The 9057-nt window shown below is 47.1% G+C and overlaps 1 protein-coding gene across 1 annotated transcript; it reads left to right on the forward strand.

Moving 5' to 3' along the window:
• The first annotated feature begins 2090 nt into the window (after nucleotides 1-2090).
• Nucleotides 2091-4130, forward strand: SPPL2C (signal peptide peptidase like 2C). Its single transcript, XM_043964411.1, has one exon. It carries the CDS (start codon nucleotides 2091-2093, stop codon nucleotides 4128-4130), a length of 2040 nt encoding a protein of 679 aa, XP_043820346.1.
• Nucleotides 4131-9057: the final 4927 nt, after the last annotated feature.

Below are 9057 nucleotides of genomic sequence, written 5' to 3' on the forward strand. Positions count from 1 at the left end.
TCTCTTTCACCACTTGGGGGATTGGAGATGGAAAGGGGAGGGGGGAGGGAAGGGGCTGGCAACTCTTAGTGGGAAATATTGCACGAGGTTCCGAATTCCTGAAATTTATCATTGCTGAGTCCTCAGAAAGGTACTGTTTTCAGTTCCCAGCAGCCTTTCCCACCACTTCCATTTTTCAAGTCATAGGGGCATCACAGGTCTATATGGTCTTGTGGTATAAATGGATAAAATAACTAGAATAGGAAATCTCTCCACTGTCCCTGACAGGCAATTTATCCAGCCTCCTCTTGACCCCCTCTAGTGTCAGAGAACTCACTTCCTTACAGAGAAGCCCACTTAATTTTTGGAAGTTATTCCTTGCGTGGGGTCAAAATCTGCCTCTCTTCAACTTCCTCCAACTCCCTCTTGTTGTTTGTCTTTCATTCTCGAAGAAGACCATGACATCGGGGTGGTCATGACTTGCACTGAATTGGATTTAAGTGAGGAAGGGCTGTGCAAGGTCACCAACCTAACTCTCTCCTCTAGAGCCATCTGGGTCAAGTGGCATGATATAGATAGATCAGGATAAATGGAGATGGCCCCAGATGTTTAAGGCAATTGGAGTTGTGAGTTGTCCAAAGACATGTAGCTAGTAGGTATCTGAGGTGAGATTTGAACTCAGATCCTCCCAACTTCAGAGCCAGTGCTCTATCCACTGAACTACTTAGCTGCCCCTTCAACTCCATCTAACCATTGTCTCTTAGAGTAAGGCAACAGAGTGCTCAAAGAACCCTGGGGAAGTCGTGTTGGCAAGACCCCTTCCTCCCAGTAAGAGCTCACTTCTGCTCTGAGGCAAGTTTGGTCCTCTAGCATCCTCAAACCACTCCTTCTAGAGAGTCTAAGGACTCTGTCTCCTTTACTTTTCTATATCTGGCCCTAGGCATCCCCTCCTCCCCACCCCCATCTCTAGGAGTTATACTTAGAGACAAAGGGGAGATGGAGGTGGGGAAATCATAAAGAAAGTGATTTGGGTTTCAGAGACAAGACGCAAATTAAACCTAGGAAATCATACACATGGGGCTAAAGGGGTCTATCGGGAATGGAGATTCTCGGCAGGCCAGCCAACAAAAAAAGGGGAAGAACAATGAGGAGAAGTGAGATAGGCCAGTCACCCACCATAAATGCCCAGGAGTCAAAAATAATATACGAAGACTGTGACCATTTATGTATCCATAATCATTATAATTGCTTGCATTTATAGAGTCCTTTAAGGGCTCTATGCAAAGTACTACTTTATTTGATCCTCCTCACAACCCTCTGCTTATTATTATCCCCATTCTACAGATGATGAAATTGAAATTCAAGGACAGTCCAAGGGATCTGGTGGCACTCACCCAGAATGGAATTGTCCTGAAGTCACCCAGCTAGTAGATGCCAAGAGGCAAGATTTGAACTCAGGTCTTCCTGATTCCCAGAGAACCGACTGTAAGTACTGTGATAGACATAGGGCTGTGTCTGACTAGGAAGATGAAATGGACAACCTGACTTGCGATTATTTCATGCATTCTCAGAACAGGAAGGGACCCTGGAGACCACTAAGTCCAATGTCCTCCGCTTACTTGAGTCAGGAGCAGGTCGATGAATTTTTTTTGAGGTCATTTGGGGTTATTTGATGGGAGAGTCAGAAATAGAAGCCAGGTTTCTTGACTTCCAGTCCGTATCCTAATCTCTTTAATGCCATACTGTCAGCTCTACCTGTGACCCCACCCAGCACCTGTTCCACATCAGTCCTAAGGTATTAGACAAAGGTGAGACCAGACCGGTTTACCAGGGAGGGACAAGAGAAGCCTGGATTTGGGGCACACTGTGGAGTGGAGGGTGCACAGTGCTTTGACATGAGTGGAAAGTGTGCCTGACTGCTCTTCCTACTCTTAGTGTTTTATGATGAAGTGGGCGGAGCCCTGGTCTCCAGGGACCTCGCTCTGTGACCGTGAGGGGAGGGGTCCCCCCCGCCATGGGGCAGCTGAAGGCAGGCCAAGTGTGTTGTGGGGTAAAGCCCACTCACAAGGCAACTCAGACCTGCAGGACACTGAAGCAGGTGGCTGAGGAGGATGGCAGCTCCGGACCTCCTCCTCCCCTTCATCCTCCTCCTACTCCACGTGGGTACTCCAGCCCACGGAGAGTACGGCGTGGTCCACGTGGTATCGGAAAAGAAGGGTAGCAAAGACTACTGCGCCCTGTTCAGTTCCGAGTACGTCACCTTGCCCCGGGACCTCCACCATGCCCCTCTGCTGCCCCTGCACGATGGCACCAAAGCATCGTGGTGCCCCAGTGAGAACACCCACCAGTCATACCCCCGAGGCTCCAGCTCTCAGAAACCACTGAGTAAAACCACCGCCATGGTGCTGCGGGGGAACTGCAGCTTCTACGCCAAAGGGCGCCTAGCCCAAGGGCAGGGTGCCCACGGGCTTCTCATCGTCAGCAGAACCGGCGGCTTCCAGTGTTCAGACACCACCCCGGTGCCAGCCACCTACCAGAGCTACGGGCCGCTGCCCGAGCTGACCATCCCAGTGGCCGTACTCCGCTACGATGATATGTTGGACATCCTGAACCAGGCCCGGGGTGGGGCCGTCATCCGCGTGGCCATGTACGTGCCCCTGGAGCCTGTCCTTGACTACAACATGGTGATCATCTTCATCCTGGCCGTCGGCACCGTGGCCCTGGGGGGCTACTGGGCTGGGCTGAGTGAAGCAGAACGACTCCAGCGGCGCAGGGAGCGCCGGGGCGGAGGGACCAGTGTGAGCGAGGAAGCCGAAGGGATGGCGGAAGAAGAAGAGGAGGAGGAGGAGCCGGTGGATTTCACGCCGGCAATGACCGGGGCGGTGGTGCTCATGTCCTGTTCCATCATGCTGCTGCTGTACTTCTTCTATGATTGTTTCGTCTACATTATGATCGGCATCTTCGGGCTGGGCGCCGGCACCGGCCTCTACAGCTGCCTGGCTCCTCTGGCTCGCCGCCTGCCCCTGGGCCGTTACCAGCTCATCCTGCCGGGCCTGCATACGTACCTGCAGCTGTCCCTCATTCTGCTAGCCGGCCTGTGCACCGCCATCACAGCAATCTGGATGATTTTTCGTAACGAAGAGCGCTGGGCCTGGCTTCTACAAGACACGCTAGGTGTGGCCTATTGCCTGTTTGTGCTCCGTCGCGTGAGGCTGCCCACGCTACGTAGCTGCACCTCCTTCCTGCTGGCCCTGCTGGCCTTCGATGTTTTCTTCGTCTTCATCACCCCATTCCTCACCAGGACTGGCGAGAGCATCATGGTAGAAGTGGCCTCTGGTCCCTCGGATTCTACCAGTCATGAGAAGCTGCCCATGGTGCTGAAGGTGCCTCGCCTCAGCTTTTCGCCTCTGACTCTGTGTGACCGGCCGTTCTCCATCCTTGGCTTTGGGGACATCGTGGTGCCTGGCTTCCTGGTGGCCTACTGCCACCGCTTTGACGTCCAGGTACACTCCCCCCGGGTCTATTACATGGCCTGCACCTTGGCCTATGCTGTTGGCCTGTTGGTTACTTTTCTTGCCATGATTCTCATGCAGATGGGCCAGCCAGCATTGCTCTACTTAGTGTCTTGTACCCTCATCACCAGTCTAGTGGTTGCCATCTGTCGCCAGGAGCTCTCCCTCTTTTGGACTGGTCAGGGTTTCGTTAAACCCCCTATCCACGCCATCATCCGGTTACCTTCCCCTAGCATTCGGGTGAGGGCTGAAGAGCTGTCCCCATTGCCAGAGCAGAAGCCAGATGAAGATGCCGATATCCAGCCCACTGTTGTGGGGACCAAGGGGCCAACCGGGGAGGGGGCCAACCTTTCAGAAAGCAGCCCCATTGGGCACTCAGAAGAGACCATCCTGCCGGCTGAGGATGAAGGGACCAGCACATGCTGCCTTAGCGATAGTTCTGAGGGCTGGAGCGATGCCAACCTGGACCCGGAAGAGTTACCCACCTCCCCTATTGAGACTGATGAAGACCCAGGGCCTCTGGGCGCACACAATGTAGCGCTGAACAACATCCCAGAAGGCGCTGCTGCCTGGACGGGGCTCCACAAAAGAAAGGGCTTAAAGGTGAAGAAAAGCCTATCAGCCCAGGCCTCACTCTAAACTGGGAACCTACCACCCCTATGGCCATCCTCCCAGGCTGCCACTCAGAGGGGTATGGCAGAATATCGAAGAGCAAAGCCTTGCGTGGCAACAGTAAATCGGGGCATTAAAGAGGTTCATTACCCACCTGGCAAGAAAGTCTGTTGTTCTGGTTTCTTGTATGGACCTAGAAATCACTCAATAGGCCCCCAATCCCACATGAAGGGTCTGGCATGGGAGGGGCGGGGTTAAGGGAGCTGTCAGAGTGGCCTTCTAGGAACCTCAGCCCTGAAAAGCCAGAGGCATCCCCCAGATTTCTCAAATCCCTTTAATAATTCTCTCATCCATAAAGGGGGTGAAATAATAATTTAATAGCACTTTAAGATTTCTAAAACATTTTACATAATTTATCTCATCTGATCCTCATAACTCTATGAGGTATATGTTATTTTTTTTGGTGAGGCAATTGGGGTTAAGCAACTTGCCCAGGGTCACACAGCTAGTAAGTGTCAAGTGTCTGAGGCTGTATTTGAACTCAGGTCCTCCTGAATCCAGGGCCAGTGCTCTATCCATTGCATCACCTAGCTGACCCAAAGTATATGCTATTAATCCACATATACCCCCATTTACAAGCAAGGAAACTGAGACTATTAAAAGATAAGTGATGGGGCAGCTAGGTGGCACAGTGGATAGAACACCGGCCCTGGATTCAGGAGGACCTGAGTTCAAATCCAGCTTCAGACACTTAACACTTAGTAGCTGTGTGACCCTGGGCAAGTCATTTAACCCTCATTGCCCCACCAAAAAAAAAAAAGATAAGTAATTTGCTTACTCAGGTTCACACATCAAGGGAGGGTTGGAATTAGGATTTGAACCCAGATCTTCCTCACATCAAGTCCAGTGGGTAGCTGAGCCTAACCAGTGACCTCTTTATTGAACCTGTTTATCACCTTTCATCTCTTCTTGGACTTAAAGCACAATCATAAAATTAGGTAGAACTTGAAGAGACTTCAAAGATATTCTAATTGGAACCCATTTTGAAGAGGGAGGAACAGGTTCAAGGATGGTAGTAATGGCAGGATTTGGATTTGAAGGATGGTCTTCCTGACCTCAAATCTAGTGCCCTTTCCATGGTAATGAATTCAGTTTTAACAGTTTATTTCACACTGTGTTACTTAGAAACCTTGTGGAAAGAACACATGGCATTGGAGTCACACCCAAGCACTTGTCTGGGCTCTGCCACTCTATGACCTTAGATCAGTCACTTTCCTCCCTGGGCCTCAGTTTCCATCTCTGTAAAATGAAGGGTCCCTTCTTCTAGCTCTTAAAGTCTATCATCTGGATGATTTCCTCCCCCTGAGCCTCAGCTTCTTCACCCTCAAAATGAGAAGGTTGGGCTGATGGTTTCTAAAACCCCCTCCTGAGAGTAGCTTTGATTTCATCTTTTGAGGTCTCAGTTTTCCCCAGCTATAAAATGTAAGATCTGGGTTACACAGTCTCTAGGGTCCCTTCCAGGTCTACCAAACTATCTATTAAAGTTGATTCTCTGGGATCCCCTGCTTCCTCTTCTTGTTAGCAGAGTAAGGGCAGCATCCTAACCATGAGACACTAAGTATGTGAGCAGGCTGGGATAAAAATGCTCTCCAGAAGACTTTGCTAATAGGCACTGAGTTCCCTCCAAACTAGAGATCAGGGATGGCTCTTTGGGACCTCAGTTAGACAGTGCAGCAGATGAGAAGTCTGGCAATCCCAAGGGACCAATGATAAAACATACTATCCACTCCCAGAGAAAGAACTGATATTGATTGGACCCAAACTAAAAAAAAAAGAGCACTTTTGGATTGTACATTTATAACCTATAACAGATTGGTTGCTGTCTTATGGAAGGGAGAGGAAAGGGAGGGAGGGAGAAAAATTTGGAACCCTAAATCTTATGAAAATAAATGTTGAAAACTACCTTTACATGGAACTGGAAAAAATAAAATAAATGTTTGTTGCAAGTTAAAAAAAAAAAAAGATGAGAAGTCTGGGCTCGGACACCAGAAGACCTGAGTTCAAATCCAGCCTCTGACACTTCTAGCTGTGTGACTCTGGGTGAATCACTTGAGCACTATTGGCCTCGGTTTCTTCATCTGTAAAACGGGGGTAATAAGAGCAACTACTTACCAGAGTCATTATGAGGATAATGAGATAATATTTGTAAAGGGGCTTATGCAAATACTAGCTATAACAAAACACTGGTACTATCATATCCCTAACCCCACTTACAAAACCCTCGCCCCATGAGATGCGCAAAAGAGTCCATCCCAAAATATGGGCGACTGAAGCAAAGCCTAAAAGGGGCTGCTTCAGTCACTTGCTGAAATGCCTTTTCTAAATGTTACCATGTGCTGTCAATTCCATCAAAGCGTGGCCTGCTTTCTTGTACTCAAGAGTAAGCCTCTTTGTTCTCCTCTGCTTTCAGGTCTGAGGCCTGTCCTCTTGACCTCCTATCTATTTTTTCCCTCCTCTTGCTTCTGCCTGATTTTTGCAAGAACCATCTGAAGCTCTCTGGCAAACTACAAGGCTCCTATTCAAAGAGGTCTGGGCTATTAATTCATCTGATAGTAGAGTCTGGTGCTGCCTCTCAACTTTGTATCTATGTTGTGGCTACAGGTTTAACTATTTATACAAAGGATTATTATAGAGAAGCCATGAATCTATGCAAGGGCCCAAAGACAGGAAGTTACTGGAGAGTGAAGAAAGTGTTCCCTGAGGACTGTGCCCTAGACAAACGCCGTTAAAAAAAAAATACCCACTGAGATTGTATATTGTTGTCTAATCTTAAAGTCCTTCCTTTCATCCTGGATAAAGTTCTAATCCAGTTCATATAACTTTGCCTGCTCTTTTTATTATCTAAATTACCTTGCAATGAGCCATAGATCATCATATAATTTAATCATTATAATATGATAAAAAATAATAATGAATAAAGTGATAACTGATAAAAATATATAAATTAAGATCTATAAATAGTAAATATAATCATTCATCATCAGCCTAGCCTATAGCAGCTAGGTGGCACAGTGGATAGAGGGCCGGACCTAGAGTCAGGAAGACTCATCTTCCTGACCTCAGACACTTCTTAGCTGTGTGATTCTGAGCCAGTCACTTAACCCTGTTTGCTTCTGTTCCTCATCTGTAAAATAAGCTGGAGAAGGAAAGGGTGAACCATTCCAGTTTCTTTGCAAACAAACAAACAAACAAACAAACAAACAAAAAACCCAACTGAGTCATGAAGAGTTGGACACAACTAAAAAAACAGCTTGAGAAAAAGGACTGAACAATGACTAAAAAAAAAAGAACATCACTTTGACTCATTAAATAGCTACATATTAAGCTACTATATGCAGAGCATATAGAAAGGCAAGATGGCCTAATTAATCAAGCAACAAGCATTTATTAAGCACCTACTGGGTACCAGACACAGATGGGAATGCAAACATTATTAATGACATAGTCTCTAATCACTAGAAGTCTGCATTCTAATGAGACAGAAAATATATTTTTACAGAGGATAAATACAAAGAAACACAAAGTCCTTAAATATAAGGCAAACTATACCCAAGTCAAATTCATCTTAGGGAAGAGGCACAGTACAGACTCAAGGCAAAGGATGCCAAATTGCCAAGATAATGAGGAGGGTAACCAGGTAAGAGACTGGAGGCGGGATTATGCCCACATGGCATGAGCCAATGGAAGACTTCAAGGCATTAGGAGGAAATTCTTCCCTCCTCAGTATGTCAGTACCATGGGGCAGGGTACCACCCTGTAGGAGGAAGGAAATAAACATTTATTAAGTGCCTACTATATGCCAAGCACTGTACAAATATTACATCATTTGATCCTCACAACAACCCTTGGGAAACAGGTACTATTACTATCCTCTTTACAGTTGAGGAAGCAGGCAGGCCCTTGCTCAAGTCTTGGGCTGGATTTGAATTCAGGTCTTCTTAACTCCAGGTCCAGTTCTCTATCCCTGGATTCATCTAGCTGAAGAGATTCAGAGATCCCAGAATACTTTTGCCAAGCCACTATTTAGGAGGCTGCCTTGAGGCCATGGGAGGGTAGGGAAAGAGCTCATTCTTTAAGTTCTGCCATTGCTCAACTCCCTCTAAATTTACCACCCTGAGGCAAAACTCTAGTTGCCCTAGATGACTTAGGAACTCCTCAGGTATAGCTAGTTAGTTCCTTTGGAAATGGAGAAATCCTCAGGGAAATCATCTGAGCTTCAAGTTTAATTAGTTCAGCCTGGAACCAAAATGGAAGGTTCCTAATCTCCAAGGGGCACACAGATAGGATACCCCATTCCTAAGGGGAAGGCTCCAGGGGAAGGATATAAACAAATACAAGTGGGAAGAAGGATCAGAACTCCCAAATTATTGCTTTCATAGAACTTCCTTGTTACAAAGTCTTACCCTGGCAATGATAGTCATTATATCCTTAAGACAGGAGGTCACTACATAATAAAGTATATTTCTATAGGGTCTTAAGGCTTACAAAACATTCCACACCACAGTCCTGTGAAGTGGATTGGTATCACCATTTTAAGAAGTCAAGACTCAGATAACTCAAGAGATTTACCTAGAGTTACTCAACTAGTAACAGTCAGAGTCCAAATTTTAACCCAGATCTAACACTATGGCAATCAATAGCCTCTATCTTTCATAAAAGCATGGAGCTGTGTGTGCAGAACACCCTGAGACACCCCCCCCCAGGTCCCATTGTCCCTGAGTTCCATGGGACAGAATTAGGAGCAAAGGGATGGAAGAAGCAGAGAAATTTGAGGTTGAAATACAGAAAAACTGGGGGCAGCTAGGTGGCACAGTGGATAAAGCATGGGTCTTGGATTCAGGAGGACCCAAGTTCAATTCCAGCCTCAGACACTTGACATTTATTTACTAGCTGT

This window comes from Dromiciops gliroides, chromosome 4 (genome assembly GCF_019393635.1).
Source record: "Dromiciops gliroides isolate mDroGli1 chromosome 4, mDroGli1.pri, whole genome shotgun sequence".
In the NCBI taxonomy this organism is placed as follows: Eukaryota; Metazoa; Chordata; class Mammalia; order Microbiotheria; family Microbiotheriidae; genus Dromiciops; species Dromiciops gliroides.

What these genes read in the sequence shown, in the direction of transcription:
- SPPL2C (XM_043964411.1), top strand. Translation starts at nt 2,091, where the DNA reads ATGGCAGCTCCGGACCTCCTCCTCCCCTTCATCCTCCTCCTACTCCAC.